Source organism: Marmota monax, unplaced genomic scaffold (assembly GCF_021218885.2).
Source record: "Marmota monax isolate L192 unplaced genomic scaffold, Marmota_monax_Labrador192_F-V1.1 WCK01_AAM20220418_F8-fsc00441, whole genome shotgun sequence".
Lineage (NCBI taxonomy): Eukaryota > Metazoa > Chordata > Mammalia > Rodentia > Sciuridae > Marmota > Marmota monax.
The window spans coordinates 157,873-176,490 of record NW_026694644.1 but is presented as its reverse complement, the minus strand read 5'-3'; the positions used below and the strand labels follow the sequence as shown (position 1 = coordinate 176,490).

Below are 18,618 nucleotides of genomic sequence, written 5' to 3'. Positions count from 1 at the left end.
TTCTATCTATTTAAAAATCTATAGTAAAAATTGTTAACTGTGATCACTCTACTGTGCCATTTCATACTAGTACTTATTCCTCCTATTTGCATGTAATTGTGCTTTTAGTACATTCTATTTCTCAGATTTTGGTTGAGCTCTAAAGTGAAATTCTAAGATGTCTTTCATAGAAGTAGCTTCCCTTCCACAAACACTGGATGACACCACATTTTCCTTATGGCATTCTTCATCTCCAAGTTTCTCAGCGTGTAGATCAGAGGATTGAACATAGGAGCAATGATGGTGTAGAAAAGAGCAAACATTTTGTCTACGGGAAAAGTTACATTTGGTCTGATATAAATGAAGAGGACAGGCACAAAGAACAGAATCACAACTGTCATGTGAGAACTGCAAGTTGAAAGAGCTTTGGAACGGCTTTCTGCAGGGTAAACCCTGATGGTGTATAGTATCAGGATATAGGACACTATCAAAATCACAAAAATTACCAAAGCAATCAGTCCTGAATTAATAATTACCAACAGACCAATTCTGTTTGTATCAGTGCAAGCCAATTTTAACAAAGGATACACATCGCAAAAGTAGTGATCTATCTCATTGGGGCCACAGAACGGTAAAAAGATAGTGAGAAAAAACTGACTGGCAGAGTGTGCAAATCCCCCAGCAAAGCACGCCAGGATGATTGTATGGCACCTCTGCCTGCTCATGATGGCAGCATAGTGCAGGGGCTTGCAGATGGCCACATAGCGGTCATAGGCCATCCCTGTGAGGATGAAGATCTCCATGCCTCCAAGGAAGTGGATGATGAAGAGCTGTATCATGCAGTTATTATAGGAAATGATCTTCTGTTGAGCCAGTAAGTCAGTCATTAGTTTGGGTGTCACTGTGGACGTGTAGCAAAGATCAGAGAGTGAGAGGTAATAAAGGAAAAAATACATGGGTTGGTTGATGAGCTGAGTGCATGCGATAGAAATAATTATGAGCACATTTCCTATCCAAATAGCAATGTAGCAAAATAAAAATAATACAAAGAACAGAACCTCAGTATTCCTATTTTGAGAAAGTCCCAGGAGAATAAACACAGTGACATTATTCCTATTGGCCATTGTCCAGTTCAGCTACCTGAAAAGACATAATTCATAGGTTAATCTCAGAAATTTCAAAAACAGTTTTGATGATAACAGTAACATCAGGAAACTATCAGAAAGAAACTATCAGAACATCAGAAAGAAGATTCCAAAATTTCAGAAAATTAAAATCATTATTTTTAATTAAAGTATGTTATCTTGTTTTTTTCTTTTTTGGATTATTCTCAGGATGAGTTCAAAAGTCAACCTTTCAGGAACATTATGTTCAATCTTGAAAGGGTGAAATAAATACATCCAATATAAAAGTTAAAAAGTCACAAGGGGAAGGATGGATGGACATTCAGAGGATTAGGCAAAGAGGAATGAAGGACAGGGAGGAGAAACAGGAAAAGGAAAGACAGTAGACTAAATTGGGCATAACTTTCCCATATTTACATTTGAATACATGACATACATCACATACAACCACAAGAATGGAATTCTAATTAGAATAAGTCACACTCTACATATGTAGAATATGTCAAAATATACTCTATGGTCATTATGTATAAAAAGAAGAAATAAAAGTGCTGTATATGAAAAACATTTAAAAGCCGCTTAAAATGATCCAAAGCACATGTTGGAGAAAACATACAAATTTTAACAAATCATGTAGGAAAACCGGTTATTCATATTTAGAAGAATGGAATTCTATCTCTCTCACCCTGCATAGAAATTAACTCAAAGTATATCAAAAACCTAGAAATTAAATCAGGAGCACTGTAACTACAAGAAGAAAATTAGAGTCAACATTTCAACATATTGTCATAGGAACTGACTTAATTAACAAAATGCAGCTTAAGAAATAAAATCAAGAATTAGTAAGCTGTATGCCATCAAATTAAAATGCCTCTGCACAGAAATGAAAGCAATGATGAGCAAAGAGAGACAGCCTACAGATTGGGAAGACAATTTTGCCAGATACTCTTCCCATGTCGGATCAATATCCAAAATACATGAAGAACCAAAACCTTAATCAATCAATAAATAAAGCAAGTAACAAATGAGCAAAGGAACTCCACAGACATTTCACAAAAGAGGAAATACAAATGGCCAAGAAATATATGAAAAAAAGTTCAACATTGTAAGTAAATAGGGAAATACAGGTAAATCAAAATTACACTGAGATTTCATCTCACCCCAGTCAGAATGGCAATCATCAAAAATACAAATAATAAAAATTGTAAGTGAGGATGTTGGGGGGACGGTACACTTCTCCATTATTGTTGGTACTGCAAATTAGTACACTCAATTTTACAAGCACTATGGAGACTGCTTAAAAGACTAGAAAAGGAAACATCCTATGACCCAGATGTCTCACTGTTTGGTATGTATCCAACAGAACTAAAAATTATCATTCTAAAGTGATGCATGGATACCAATGTTTAGTCCAGCATAGTTCACAAAGACCAAGTTATAGAACCAGCCTAGGTGCTCAATAACAGACAAATAGAAAAAGACAATGTGGTATATGTACACGATGGAGTTTTATTTATTCATAAAGAAGAATTAAATCACTTTATAGTGAAATGTAAAACAAAATTAAAAAATAATATCATTTCTATTAATACATATGTGCATATAATACAGATATATAAACATACAGATAAATATATATATATATATATATATATATATATATATATATATATATATATATATATATTTATGAAAGTTTGAAGATGAATACTCTATTTTAGTAAGAGGCTTATACAACTATTCCAAGTGTTTCTATTTTTCCTTTTCCATACATATGATTTTGAAAATAAATGTTCATATTTTAACATAATTATGCTTATCTCTGTAGTCATGTCAGTGACATATTTATCCACATAATCACACAATAATTAAAATTAAAGCAGAGGAACAAAAGGCAGTTTCACCTGGATGGTTTTGCTCTTGTCACAGGACATTGTTTTCTGAAAATCAAATGTTTTCTCAGTTTTTGAAAGAAGAATCTGAATTTCTGCTTTTTTGTATTTGAAATTTGCCACACTAGTAAGCATCCCTCTTATGTCTACCTGTGTACCCCTCAACAAAACTCTTTGAATTTATCATCCACGTAATCTCAAAACAAGTTAGGTTATCAAATTCAGACAGGATGTCTGGACTTGATTTAACTGACATTCAATCTGAATTTAACAAAATGGAGTCAAAATAAATATCCACACAGACAGGATAAAGCAAGGGGAGAAATAACTCACCACACGTGTTCCATTGCTTCAATAATTATGAATTCATTCCTATATTCTTCCTTTCACAGTTTTCTCTTTCCTCTTTCCAGATGATTTTATTTCAGTTTCTGGGATTTACACTTCACTTTGCAAAGGCCAAGAGCTATTCATAGAAAAAAAAAATGAGAGAATGAATCATTTTAGAAATAACTGACATTTGTTTGCAGGCCTGCTGCAGTTAAACTAGGATATGGACAATAAATAGTATGAAAAGCCAGTTGACTTTGCCAATGATTTAGGAATCTCTGTTGTTAACCTCCTCCAGGGCCCCAGTGACTGAATTCCCTTGCACATTACACAACAAGTTCACTGATCCCTGTTTTTTGTTTGTTTGTTTGTTTTTTTAAAGAATCTATTTATTCTGTAATCTCTATAAATTGACTGATCAGAGTGCAGTATATCTCCACCTCTTAGGGTAGGCAATGTGCTTCATCTTTCCTTAAAAAGTGCATTTATTGTATTCTTTGAGGAAATTTTAAAAATACATTTAGTTTGCTTATATGAAATGGAATTCAGAAAAAAAATAAAAAATGATAAAACTTAGTATTGTTTTATATGGAAACAATGTAGAATTATTTCTTCAAAGAACTAGAAAAAATGTTACAAATATTTTGATTTTTTTTCCACATGACTTCTGTTTTGTTTCTCTTTTTCTTCTTGAACATCTGTGTCTAAAGTTAGAGCTGACTTCCTTTGTGCTATGTGTGGGGAAAAGGCACAGAATATGCATGCTGAGCAATGACTCTGCCCAAGGTACCAAAGGTTCTCAAGCTCATCTTCCTGATGAGACAGAGTCTTGTTTCCCTATTTTCCCAGCAGAAATCCCTGTAACATAAAACACATACTCTTTTTTTTAGGTGCCAGGGAAGAAGAGTTTATCACCAACAGTCAGGAAAACAGTTAGTTCTGGGGAAAAAAAGAGGTGAGGCCAGGAGAGGATACAACATAACTTTGGAGATGATGGCAGGCATCTTTGCCTTGATTTTTAAGGAGACTAGAGGGATACTGTCTTTGTAATTCTTCTCCTTCTCTTCCTCTTCCTCTCCTTTTTCTTCTTTTTTTCTACTTCTTTATCAAGTTTTTTTTTTATGTAATACATTTAATAATTTGATAATGTGAAAAAAATGCCAGAGACCCTAAGATATCCCAGGTACCAAAGCTCCCAAAGGAGGAATGGTCAATTGGCCTCCAAAGATTTAATTTGAAAGCAATTCTAGATGTTTTAGGCAACATCCTACACTCTGAAGGAAGCTTGTTTTGACTTTTTCATACTTTAAATGGCTGCTCTAACCTGAGTAGTGCTTCCACAGCTATTTCTCTTCTTAACACAGAAGACATTCTCCCCTGGCATCCCCTCTGCTCTCCTTGCCCCCCTAACTTTATAGACAGACTTTCCTTAGTCTCTGCTCTTAGACTCCTGTACCTGGAGTTATACAGACTCACTTTCTCACTCAGAAGAACATTTGCATTGGTGGATTCTTTCTTCCAAAGATAAAGTATCAAAATATGTCTATGTTCTTTAATCTTACAAAAAAAATAAAATTTTAGAGTACATATAACATATTATTTATCTCTGTAAATTCAATTATCACTAAGGTGGATCTCTACACCTTGATTAAACAAGATTGGATCTATCTATCTATCATCTATCTATCTATCTATCTATCTATCTATCTATGTATACACACATATATTCAAGGAAATTTTTAAAAAATATTATACCCATAACTCTTGAAAGAATGAGAAAAAATACTTGTTCTTTTATTTCCAATGATAATTACATACAGCAATTAAGAATATTTTAGCATACAGTTAATCATTACAGTTTATATATTGAAATACTGCATGTATTTGTAACTTCATATAATGAATGTCTTTTTTCTAAACTTAAATTAATTTTAGTATTTCCTTTGTTTCTTTATTAGTGGATAAATATTTCATCCAATAAAACCATAGTCTTTAGTGTCCTGTAAAAAATTTATAAAATTCAATGAACATTTATGAATGGCATATCTGTAGATATAAGATATATGATTATAAAATGAGCAATTAATTTATTTACATAATCAATGTGGATATTAAAGGCTCTTGTAATTTGTTTCACTGAAGACGTTTTACAAGGTATAGTTGAATTTTTGTCATCAATGAAAACTTAAGTCAGTTTTGACCCCAATATGAAAATGAGTAAAAATTAACTCATCAAACACTGAATGAACAACAATTTTGAGAGTATAACACCTTGCACTTTAAAAGAATGTGGTAAAAAATCTGGCTGGGTATGCATAAAATATATTTTGAATTATTCAAAAATAAAAGGATCTGGGAATCTCTAAAGATTAATTAACACTATTGCAGTTTAGCTTCCTGATTTATATTTCTTGATTTGAATAGTTTTGGAGAATATGCTGTGAACTACATTTCACTAAATGATATGGTTTTCTCTGTGGGTTCAGGTTTAAAGGAGATGATAAAGAAAACTAAAATGTCACTAAATATCACATCAAAAAAATACAGACCTATTTTTATAACTTTTGTTGTAAAATGTCTAAATCCTACAAGAATAAAAATTTCTCTTAACAATTACTCAATTTCCTTTCATATGAAATCTCAACTTATCATTTCATATGAAGGTAATAAATAAGTTTTCTTCTCAGCTTTCTGGCATAAATGAAACATAGGATTCACAGAAGTCTACTGATTTGGGTAGTGAGAAAGTGACAAAAAGACATTCTTATCAGAGTTTAATGACTGAATCATTGCTCTCTTTTATTTTCACCAGTGCTTTAAGATGTCGCCTTTGATTATGGATAAAAATTCATCATTCATTTGTCTTTTGTCTGGGTCCCTAAATTTTATAGTGATTTGTCATTTTTGATGTTTTGAAGCTGTCTTTAGGAGAAAAATATAGAGAATTTTTGATCAAAAAGAACACGTAGATAGGATATGTTATGAAGTCAAATGAATATGAAGGTGTGATTTTTTAAATTTATAAAAGTGAACAGAACTAAGAATAATACTTAGTACTGTCCTGAAACCTGTAGGCATTGTCTTATTATCTTCCATTGTGTGGTATTACAGAATGATCCATTCAGGACTATATTAAATTTTTATTAGTAACTTGTGAAAAATGTAATTTATACAATCATTTTCCAACATAAATTGGTACAGGTTGTATTATATATTATTTTTATTCAATTTCCTCTCCCTTTATATTGTATTAAAATTGAAATTATAGTTTGAATAATGGTTAAAATCATCATTATATTTTTAAAATAAATTGTTTGTTAATATTTTGGTGTTATTTTCCTTCTCCTATTTCACAAGGACATATTTTCTCTTTGGTAATATATTAAAAAAAAAAAAAAAAAAAAAAAAAAAACTTTAAAAAAATGTTTTCTCTGCTTCCATTGGAAAATTTTTCTTTAAAATCTATTCTTCCCAGTATTCATGATTCATATGTTTCCACCAATGGGCATATTGCTATATTTTTGTTATCATATATACCTGTGTTGTTGTTATTGGTTTTCTAAAAGGAAAAGGTAAGATGGGGCTGGGGTTAGGGCTCAGTGGTAGAGCACTTCTCTGACACAACTGAGGCACTGGATTCAATCCTCAGCACCATTCACCATATAAAAATAAATAAATAAAATAAAAGTATTGCATCCATTTACAACAACAACAAAAAAAAAAACTAGAAAAGAAAACATACCAACAAAAAAGAATTATGCTTCATGAAAATTTGGTTACTATCATTTATCTTTTTCTCTCTACAATAGTGATTAAATTCATATCTCTTGTCTATGTATTGGAACACATTGACATGCAGTCTTTCCCAAATGAATACTCTTGGAGTCACTTGATTAAACAGCTCTGCCGTGAAAGAATAATATCTATTAACTATTCGTCTTGCCCTTTTACATTCAAGTACATTTCATTTTATAAACAACATAAAGGAAAAAATCAGTCAACTTTTTTTTTTAAGTTGGTGCATCTCCATTATACAGAATGATGGATTTCATTGTGGCATGTTAACAGGTATGTACAACACAGTTAGTTCAATTCGTTCCTCAATATTGGCCCTATCATCCTCTCCTTCTTCCCCTAAGCTTCTCCCTCTACCTTACTTAACTATCTACATTAATGGTGCCCTACCTGCCCCCTCCCAATTTCCCCTCAAGCCTCCACATATGAAGGAATATATAATAATTTCCTCCTGAGTCTGGATTATACTTTTCAAAATTGTAGTCTCCAGTTCAATCCAATTTCCTGACAATTACACAATTTTGTTCTTCTTTAAGACTCAGTAAAACTTTATTGTATTTATGTACCATATTTTTGTTATGTATTCATCAATTGATGTACATTCAGACTGGTTCCATGGGTTGCCTATTGAAAATTGTTATGTGATAAACATGGGTATGCATGTATCTCTAAAGTATGTAAAATTTAACTCTTAAAACACGATCCTTGCCTATGACATTTGGTTATATTAGGGGTTCTATTGCTTAAGACAAAGGTATGATCACCATTTTTAAATTTTCATTTTATATAAAATTCTCTGTGTAAACTTCTCCATTACATAACTGAATTTAAAATGTCATCATACAAGATTTCTTTGGAATAATATTAGAAAAAAGCTCAGTAATAAAAAAATATTTCTGAAAAACACTTTTAATCTACTCAATTTCTAAGGAAAGATCAAATAGGTTTGTAGTCTCCTGCATAAATTATAGATTAAATAATTATTAAAATTGTAAATTAGCATCAGTGTTGACTATGACAAAGTCACAAATTTGCCCTTCCATTAAACAGGAGTATCACATGTATGTACACACATATACTACTTCATCTCAGACCCTTTAGTACAATTGTCATTGTACTGCTAATTCTTCAGTTCCTGATCTCTGACATTTATCAACAAAGGATTTGCCTTCAATACTTTGAAAACAATAGTGCTCCTTGGAGGCAAGTAAATGTTTTCAGCTGCATACAGTTGGATGGATGTTAAATATTACAAGTCAATATGTTTTTCTTCTAAAATTACTTTTAACACCAAACTTTTCTCATAGCCTTTTTCATCTCTGTGTTCCACAAGGTGTAGATCAGGGGATTTAACATGGGAGCAATAATGGTGTAAAACATAGCAAATATTTTGTCCTCAGGGAAAGTGTTAGGAGGTCTAAGGTAGGCAAATATGGAAGGTCCAAAGATTAAGATAATCACAGTGATATGAGACCCACAAGTAGAGAGGGCTTTGTGTCTCCCCTCTGCTGAGTGATTTCTCAATGTGAATAGAATGACAACATAAGACTCAAACAAGAGAATGAATGTTACCAAGGCAACCAGTCCTGAATTGGCAACCACAAAGACACCAGTGTTGTAGGTATCAGTACAGACATCTTTCAACAAAGGAAAAATGTCACAATAGTAGTGGTCAATTGTATTGGGACCACAGAAGGACAACTGGATAATCATACAGAACTGGGAAAAGGAGTGGACAGCTCCACAAGCCCAGGCAGCCAAGATCAGAACATAGCACCTGGTTCTGCTCATGATTATCATGTAGTGCAGAAATTTGCAGATGGCGACATAGCGATCAAAGGCCATGGCTATCAGTATTAGTACTTCAATCAATCCAAAGAAATGTATCACAACGACCTGCCACATGCAGTAGCCATAGGAGATGGTGTTTCTTCCCACTAGCTGGTCGCCAGTCAGTTTGGGTGTCACAAAGGGCGTATAGTAGATGTCCATAGAAGATAAGTGATGGAGGAAATAGTACTTGGGTTGGTAAGAAAGAGAACTGCATTCAATAGATGAGGATCAGAAGGTTTCCCACCAAGATGGAAAGATAACAAAATAAGAAGAACACGAGACAAAATATTTGAATGTTTTGGTCATAAGAAGAAAGGCCCATGAGAATGAATTCTGATATGTTCCTTGACTTTCCATATTTTGCATGCTTTTTGCAAAAATCTGAGTATCTGTGGAAAAGTAATTTAGAGAAAATCATTTGCAATTGGATCCCAATCCTATAAACCCTATTGAGTACTGGAAGCTAGTCTAATAAATCACAAAATCAAATTGATAAATCAATATATTAATTATATTTCTTCTTGTGATTTATAACTTTTTTCTCTAACAGTTCCTTTAAAAAATTTTCCAATGTTCTGTCATTTTGGTAATACTAAGAAGATATTTTATTAATTTTTAAAATGTAAGATTTAAAATTTTCATTTACCTAAAAGTTGTTCTACTGTTATTATTTATGACATATAGATGCAGGTAAATAATTTAGTACATTGCAAAACACTGCTTTATAATTTTAACCATGTTCTTTATTCATGACTGTGTTTTCACTGCAGGCAATGCTGTCTTTCCCCAGCATGAAATAGGACAGCTCTCCATATTGTCTGCAGACTTATGTTCAAGGACTATATTTGTATTTATTTTAAAAATTGCATAATTTTTCAGCTGTGTGATTGGAGAAATATTTATTGAAACACTAGAGATGTGGGCACTGCATATTAAACATAAGATAACAGTTTTGCTCACTATAAAACAACAACAAATAGATAAGTATGTAAAAATAGAGTAACATGTTTTTTTTTGTTAAAGACTGACATTTATGAAAATCAAAAGAAAATTTATCTTATTTAAATTTAAGTGTAAAATGGGATATCTTAAGGCAAATTCAAGACTCATTAATATAAATGTTACAAATAAACAAACAAAAAGCTAATTTAAATTCACAGTTAATTTGATTATGTACAATGCCAATGTATTCTGCTGGAATGAATTATGAAAACATACAGTCAATAACAGATGTTACACAATGTAAAAACAACTTGTGTTCTGGGAGTTCTCAGCTATAATGTGTTCCCTGGATTATTCATGGATTCATATATTTTATTCTCTGTAGGATCAGGGTTTGAATCATAATGGCAACAGAAGACTGAAGTATAGATGGCATGTGCTTCTGCCATCTCTCGTCACTGGGGAGGAATTAGATGGCTTCCAGGTAGACTTTCTACATTACTCCTAAATTAAATGTGGCATCTGTATCTGATCCTACATATAACACTTTTTTTAATATCATAGTTTGTTTTGATGCAATATATGGAATAATAAGATCAGCATTTTTGAAATCATGTAGCCTTATTATTGGGATTTTTAAGACTATCTCAATTGGTAAGAATTATAGCTCTAAACCACATTACATAACAAACTGTTAAAATTTCATTTTTGCCTGGATATATTTGGTTACATTAACAGGGGAGAGACACACCATTGCCATATTCTTTGAATATTGTAATAATTCATATATTCCCTCTTTGATATGAAGACTATTCATCCTTGAAATTGTGTAAACATTATAGTACCTCAATAACATTTATTTATTTAAATGTTTTGTCACAAAAATTGAAAATAATATTACACTGAAAATAACATATTACATTCCTTTGTATAAGTATCCATAAAAGAGAGTGATCTTGAAAATCAATTTTAAATTGTGAGTTTAGCTCTTAGAATAAATTTAGCATTAAAATACCCATTATATTTAACTATATTACTTTCTGTATAGAGGAACTAATTAATAAAACCAGTGAATTCTCCGATCAAAGATTTAATACATTTTGAAATAAGAAAAAAATAGATGTTAGTGTCTGTAAACAAGTCAAGATGGCGCCTGGCATTTTGCCAGAGGGAGTGGTTTGTGAAGTAAAGCCAGCAAGCCATTAAGTGTGGAGATTCCTTATTGGTTGACTGCTGTATCTAGTTTATGTTAATTAAGATAAGCTGTGTGTAATGTATATATACCCCTCCTGTCCTACAATAAACGACTCCCACTCCTGCTGTATTAATGTACACAATTTGTTCGTCACCCCCTGGTTATTTTGCTGCAGCCGGACTGCGGCAGATAGTGGCCCTTACCGGGAGCCCTGGGAAATTCAGGGGTAAGTGACGAAAAAAAGGTGCCCGTCCCTAGATAGGATGGGAGTAAATCTGCTCTTCCCTAGGCATATATGGCGAGAGGAAACATGGCCATTTTGAGAAAATGGAGAAGATTGATACAGTATGTTTGTGTCTTGTTTTATCTTGAAATGTTGTATTGTCTTGTGAAGAAAATATGGAAGGGGTGAGAAGTAAATTACTAAGGGAAGGAGGCATTCCAGTGGAACCAAGAATAGTTGGGGCATGTGTTGATGGAAGTCCAGGAACTCTAGTCAAAAAGAAGAAAGTTCAGAGGAGGAAGGATTATCAGGAAAAAAGTTGCAGCAAAAGGCTCTTACTAAATACTTTTCATTACAGGAGGGTGCATGAATCTGCACGGCGGCTGCCTCGTGCGCAAGCCGGTCTTGGCGCAGCAAGGATTTTCCAAGCGGCGGCAGCTGGCTCTTCCACTGCAGCAAGCCCAAATCCAGACATGACCTGGAGGTACAGTCTCGCTCGGGCTCTTGCTCCCTGTGCCCCGAAAGCAGTTTGAGTCCAGGACACTCCCCAGGGCCATCTGGGGCTGCCAGGGAGGCTACAGCCAGCAGAAGACACTACCGGTGTCCCTGATGTTTGGTCATTTTCAATGCCAATAACTAAGCTACAATGGTTCTCCCACAACTGGAGGCTGATGAATAATGAGCACCTTTAAGGCTTGTTTCAAATGTAAAAATGTTGAGAGCCACAGCCAAAGGGGCCCCAGCAAACTTCCAGCTGCCAGCTGATGATTGGCTCACAGCGGCCCCAGCAAACTTCTAGCTGCCAACTGATTGGCTCCTCTGTGGTGATGATCATTGGGCTATTTCCCCGCCTTTTCAGACCATGGAGATGCTCATTGTGGGACTTTTTTTGGCTCCGCCCACATGACCCAGCCAATCGGCCTCAAGAACAGGAGGGGTGGGGGAGGTTGAGAGGCTTGTGGGAAGCCAGTGGTGGCAGTTGGGCTCTGAGGGATTTCCTGAAGAGCTGTGTGGTGTGGTGTGTGTGTTCTAAAAATAAAGTTCGTTTCTTTTGACAAGTGGCTCCTGAATTGTGCCCAGCCAGACTGCTACATTTGGTGGCCCGCAAGGGGAACAACTGAGGGTAAGTGATAACGTAAACTGCTCCCCCCTGAGGGCAGGGCGAGAGGATGGGTAGCCATTTTAAGATTCTTCTTTTGTTTTGCTTCACTTTTCTTTTAAGTTGCCTGTCCCTGGAGATGTGTAAGGTGGAAGAAAAACTGCTCACATCTGAGGGAGAAAGGACGGATGGACATTTCAGGAGGATAGAAAGGCTGATATAATGATTTTTTGTGGTTCCAATTTTGTTTCACTCTGTTTCAGTTTTGTTTGGCATTATCTTTTTGGGTTGTATTATAGTTATACTAGAAAAATTCAAGTAAAAGAGAAGGTCTCTCGAGCTAGTCAGACAGAGGAAAAAATTCAAGTAAAAGAGAAGGTCTCTCAAGCTAGTCAGACAGAGGAAAAAATTCAAGTAAAAGAGAAGGTCTCTCAAGCTAGTCAGACAGAGGAAAAAATTCAAGTAAAAAAGAAGGTCTCTTGAGCTTGTCAGACAGAGGAAGAAAGTTTAGAGCAGAAAAAGCCATCAGGGGGAATGTTACAACAGGAGACTGCTACTAACACCTTTCTAACACCAGAGGGCATAAGTGTCCAACCAACAGTGCCACCTACATATGCTAGGAGGCCCCCAACCCCCGCAGTTGATAGATGGGATCCTGAGACAGGATCTCAAATATTAACATGCCCTGTATTTGAGCAGGCAGGAGGGCAGCGAATTCACAATGCTTTAAATTTCAAAACAGTGAAGCAGCTAAAAGAGGCTGTAACAACCTATGGTCCTCAAGCACCCTTCACTGTAAGCATGGTTGAATCCATTAACAACTTGAACATGACGCCAGCAGATTGGGCTAATATGTGTAAAGCTGTGCTAAATGGAGGACAATACCTGTTATGGAAGGTTGCCAATGAGGAATTTTGCAAGGAGAAGGCTAGGCGAAATGCAGCAGCTGGTTATCCTCAGAGAAATCTAGATATGTTGTTAGGAAAGGGACCTTATGAGGATCAGCAGCAACAAATTGCATATGATCCTGGTGTATACATACAAATTGCTGTAGATGCAGTTAGGGCATGGAAGATTTTACAAGGACATGGAAGTTTACAAGGTCAAGTATCTAAGGTAATACAAGGAGCTAATGAACCTTACGCTGAATTTGTAGATAGGTTTATTCAAACAGCTACCAGAGTTTTTGGGAATACAGAACAAGCAATGCCATTAATAAAACAACTGGCTTATGAGCAAGCAAATCGTTGGTGCAGAGAAGTCAGTAGACCATGGAAACATGAAGATTTAAAAACATATATTAAATTATGTAGAGACATTAATGAACAAGGGCAAGTCGTGGCAGCTGCAGTACAACAGGTTTTAGATGCCAGGCCAAAAACATGCTACAATTGTGAACAAACAGTACATTTTAAAAGGAATTGCCCCATAGGAGGAGGGTTAAAAAAACCTAGGTATCAAAGGAGTAGAATACCAGGTATTTGCCCACGATGCCGTAGAGGGAGACATTGGGCTAATGAATGCCATTCTCAAACCACCATAAGGGTACTCCATTATCAAAAAACAAACAACGACCAGGTGTCTATCCACGATATTGTGGAGAAAGGCATCAGGCTCCATTGCCAAAAAATGGACAGGGGGGCCCAATGCTCTGGGGCCCAAGACCACAAATATATGGAGCACTGGAGGAACCCAGCAACCCCATCAAGGTAGTGCCCAGGACACACTGTCCATTAGATCCCTCATCAGACAAACCAGAGAGAGTGCAGGGGTGGACATCCGCACCTCCGCCAGAACAGTACTAACTCCAGAAATGGGAGTTCAAATCATTCCCACAGGGGTAAAAGGACCTCTTCCCAAAGGAACAGTAGGCTTATTATTGGGACACAGCTCTTCTACTCTAAAAGGACTTATGATAAGTCCTGGGGTAATTGATCCTGATTATGAAGGTGAAATAAAAATTATAGCCAGTTCTCCAAAGGGTATATCAGTAATTTCACCAGGAGATAGAATAGCACAGTTACTAATAATACCCAGCCTACATGATAAATTTTCCAGTCGTACTGTAGAAAGAGGTTCCAAGGGATTAGGCCCCACAGCTGTAGATTGGGCTATGCTTTCTTTAAATTTAGATTCTCGCCCCATGCTAAAACTAAATATTCAAGGACATGAATTTAATGGGCTACTGGATACAGGTGCAGACTTTAGCATCATCTCACATCAAGAATGGCCAAAAACATTGGCCATTACAACAAGCCACTCAAATGCTTCGAGGCCTAGGAGTGGCGACTAATCCCCATAGAAGTGCAATGGTGTTAGATTGGAAGGATCCTGAAAGATGTGAAGGAACTATACAGCCATATGTATTGGATCATCTTCCCGTAAATTTATGGGGACGAGATGTCCTAGATCAATTAGGTTTGACAGTAACAAATAACATCAATCAAAATGCACACACTATTATGGCTAGACAAGGTTTTAGGAAAGGAAAAAGATTAGAAAAACAAGAACAAGGTATAGCAGCACCAATACAAATATATCAAGAAACGGACAGACATGGGTTGGATTTTTAGAAGGGGCCACTGAGACAATAAAAATTACTTGGAAATCAGAAAGACCAGTATGGGTTCCTCAGTGGCCTCTGACTAAAGAAAAGAAACAAGTAGCCCATGACCTGGTCAAACAACAATTAGCGGAAGGACATATACAACCTTCTGTATCTCCCCATAATACTCCCATTTTTGTTATCAAAAAGAAATCTGGTAAAATGATATTATTGCAAGATTTAAGAGCCATTAATAATGAGATGGTTATTATGGGACCTGTTCAATCGGGGATTCCTCAATTGTCTGATTTTTCAAAAACCTGGTATGTTTTAGTTATAGATATTAAAGTGTTTTTTTTTTCAATTCCAATTCATCCTGAGGATAGTCCACGTTTTGCATTTACTATTCCTGAACTGAATCATGAAGGTCCTGATCAGAGATATGAATGGGAACTACTCCCTCAAGGGATGGCTAACAGCCCAACTATGTGTCAAATTTATGTTAACAAAGTAATCCAGCCACTTAGAAATCAAAATCCTAAACTACAAATATTTCACTATATGGATGATGTATTATTAGCATACAAAGATAAAAACACATTGCTAGAATGTTATGCCACACTTACAAACTTATTAAAAATTATAATCTCACAGCAGCCCCAGCAAACTTCTAGCTGCCAACTGATTGGCTCCTCTGTGGTGATGCTCATTGAGCTGTTTCCCTGCCCTTTCATACCATGGAGCTGCTCATTGAGGGACTTTTTTGGCTCCACCCATGCAACCCAGCCAATCAGCCTCAAGAGCAGGAGGGGTGGGGGAGGTTGAGAGGCTTGTGGTAAGCCGGTGGTGGCAGTTGGGCTCTGAGGGTTTTTCCTGAAGAGCTGTGTGGTGTGGTGTGTGTGTTCTAAAAATAAAGTTTGTTTCTTTTGACAAGTGGCTCCTGAATTGTGCCCAGCCAGACTGCAGCATAAAAAACCTTGAGATAATGTACTAAATTGTTCAGAAGGTTGTTTTCTTAGTGGAATACTACAGGATTTTCTTTAGCCAGCATTGCCGGAGTTCCTGCCTTCATCCCAGTGCCAGTGAAAACGAGGGTGGAATAATTTCCAGTGTTGCTGAAAACTGGACGAGACTTCGGCTGAGAAATGGATGAGACTTCGGATCAAGCTAGCTGCCTGCAGAACTTACCTGGACTGTGATTTACCTGGACTGTGAGTTAATCTATTGAGACACTGGTTTACCTGGACTGAGACAACAAACTGTAATCTACAACAAATTGTAACTCGGTATCTTTGCTAATGGTTTCATTGCTGGTATAATTTTTCCAAAGGCTTCTTACTTAGAGCCATCAATTGGCTTGGCATCATGGCATTTTGTATCCTCCCCTTCTGCTTTTAGCAGATTATTTATGGTGTTTGTGTATATCTACAAGTATGACTGAATATGTTGGGCCAGTACAGGCATGGTCCCTAAGGCACATACTTGTTATTTAAATTAAACAAAAGGGGGAAATGTTAGGGTCTGTAAACAAGTTGAGATGGCCCCTGGCATTTTGCAAGAGGGAGTGGTTTGTGAAGTAATGCCAGCGAGCCATTAAGTGTGAGATTCCTTATTGGTTGACTGCTGTATCTAGTTTATGTTAATTACAATAAGCTGTGTGTAATGTATATATACCCCTCCTGTCATACAATAAACGGCTCCCACTCCTGCTGTATCATTGTACACAAGTTGTTCTTCACCCCCCGGTTATTTTGCTGTAGCCGGACTGTGGCAAATAGATCTCCTAATTTTTGTTTAGTTTCCTTCTGAAAGAACGATCAAGGCTTGCCTTAGTCAGAGCAACTGCTTGTTTATTGAGGCAGTTCTGCGTATTTATAGAGCCAGGGTGGTCTGATGCTTGAAATAGTTTAACAATTTAATGGTTTTGGCAGCTGGCGTGGGTTGCTTTCTGATTGGTGGGTAAAGATCATGTGAGTTAGCAGGGCTCACCATTGGATGGCTCTTCTTGGGGGATGGGGAAGTTAGTCTTTGGAGCCGAGGGGGAACTCCCAACATTCCCCCCTCTTTGTTATTAAATGAGAGTGGGCATCGACTCATTCTGGCTGCTTCCTGCTGAAATGGGGTAGTGCGGGAGAAAGAGAGGAGGGAAGTAAGGAGTCCCCACAGGAGGGCAGAGAAGACCGGTATCAATGAAGGTTCCTTGCCACCACAGATCCATGATGATGTCAGTCCATTCGGCATAGGTCTCGACTGGAGTTATCATCAGTAGCCAGGAGTTGGTAATTCATGAGGAGACACTAGTTAAAAGCTTGATTAGAAATTTTACCCACCTGAGTCTGAATGAACTTTATGATAAGGGGAAGGAACAGGCACAGGGAGTTTTTATAGCTCAAATCTAATGGGGTCTCTGGGTCTGCAAGCTGCCTTGTTGGCACAAGGGGGGTTAAGTGTTCAGCCTTGAGTGGAGGCTTGGGCATTTGGGCTTGAAGCAAACAGGTGATAAAGAACCAGACAGAGGGTTTGAGAAGCCAGGTCATTCTGCAGCTAACTTTGTTTGGCATGCCCTAGAGATCAGCCTGTCCTGCACCTAACACCCTCAATTCCACTCTTCATTCCTAGTCCAGTCTAGCTCCCTCCCCTCTCTATTAAGGCTGTTCTTCAAACTTTCTCCTACCTGTGTGTACCAGCTTGCTTCTCTCTTTGCCTTTCTTGAAGGCGGCCAAGGGAGGATGGTGGCCCATTGTTATCATATTTTACTTTGAGAGCAGTCAGATCTCTCCAGGTTTTATATGAAACACCTCAACTTTAAATACTGATACTTGAAATTCTTACAAAACTGGGAGGGTAAACAAAACACACATGTTCCTCCTTAGGCCCAGAAGGCAATTGGTAAAGTGCTCTCTTATGATCACACATATTCAGAGGTCACCATGCTCTGGACACTTAAGTCGTTTGTCAGAAGGACAACAGACAATGGTCCCACTACCGACCAGATTTAAGCAAGTGGAGGGGGGGTGTCTGGCTGGAGGGGGTCCTTAGGGTCACTTGTCTTGAATCTTCAGACATTCGGTGAAGAGAGGACCCAAGAGGAGCCAGAAATGCGGGGAAGCACTGACAAGAGTACTTGATCATAGGTGATTATTGTTGGCTCTTCTGATGAAGGTATAGGAGTGCCGGGCTTAAGCCTGGAAATATGAATCCATGTGGTAAGTTGGTTATTAGGTAGTTTGAGTTTGGCCGCTGAGGGTGTGCACATAATCACCTGAGCAGGGCCCTTCCACTTTGGTTTTAGAGGGGGCTTTTCCCCCATGGGCCATAGTAAACAAGTTGATCAGGTGTTAAGGAGGTAGGGTTTTGAGAGAGACTGGGGTCAGGAAGAAGCCAGTCTTGATAGCGCCAGAGTTCAGAGTGTAGGGACAGGGCATAGGTTTTGGAGATGGGTAGGGGTTCTGTAGGCAATCCGGGAGGAACGAGGGGAAGGGCATCCATGACTTCAAAAGGTGAGAGATTAGAAGGCTTTTTTGGCAAGGCCCTAATGTGCAATAAAGCTAAGGGGAGCACCTTTACCCAGTTGAGGCTAAATTCCATGGTGAGCTTGGTGAGGGTCTCTTTAAGGGACCAATTTGTCCTTTCAACCTTTCAGGAAGCCTGGGGACAGTAA

At 36.9% G+C, this 18,618-nt stretch overlaps 2 protein-coding genes across 2 annotated transcripts; both read right to left on the bottom strand.

Annotated features, from left to right (window-relative positions):
* Positions 1-164: 164 nt before the first annotated feature.
* Positions 165-1,103, bottom strand: LOC124078340 (olfactory receptor 4P4-like). Its single transcript, XM_046423092.1, has one exon. The coding sequence runs from the start codon at positions 1,101-1,103 to the stop codon at positions 165-167; it is 939 nt and encodes a 312-aa protein (XP_046279048.1).
* A 7,301-nt stretch (positions 1,104-8,404) lies between these two features.
* Positions 8,405-11,788, bottom strand: LOC124078339 (olfactory receptor 4P4-like). The gene is given in 3 exon segments (XM_046423090.1): positions 8,405-9,176; positions 9,178-9,342; positions 11,670-11,788. Coding segments are annotated over 3 exon segments (1,056 nt in total).
* Positions 11,789-18,618: the final 6,830 nt, after the last annotated feature.

Excerpts from the sequence above, each read along its gene's own strand:
- LOC124078340 (XM_046423092.1), bottom strand. The coding sequence starts at position 1,103 with ATGGCCAATAGGAATAATGTCACTGTGTTTATTCTCCTGGGACTTTCT.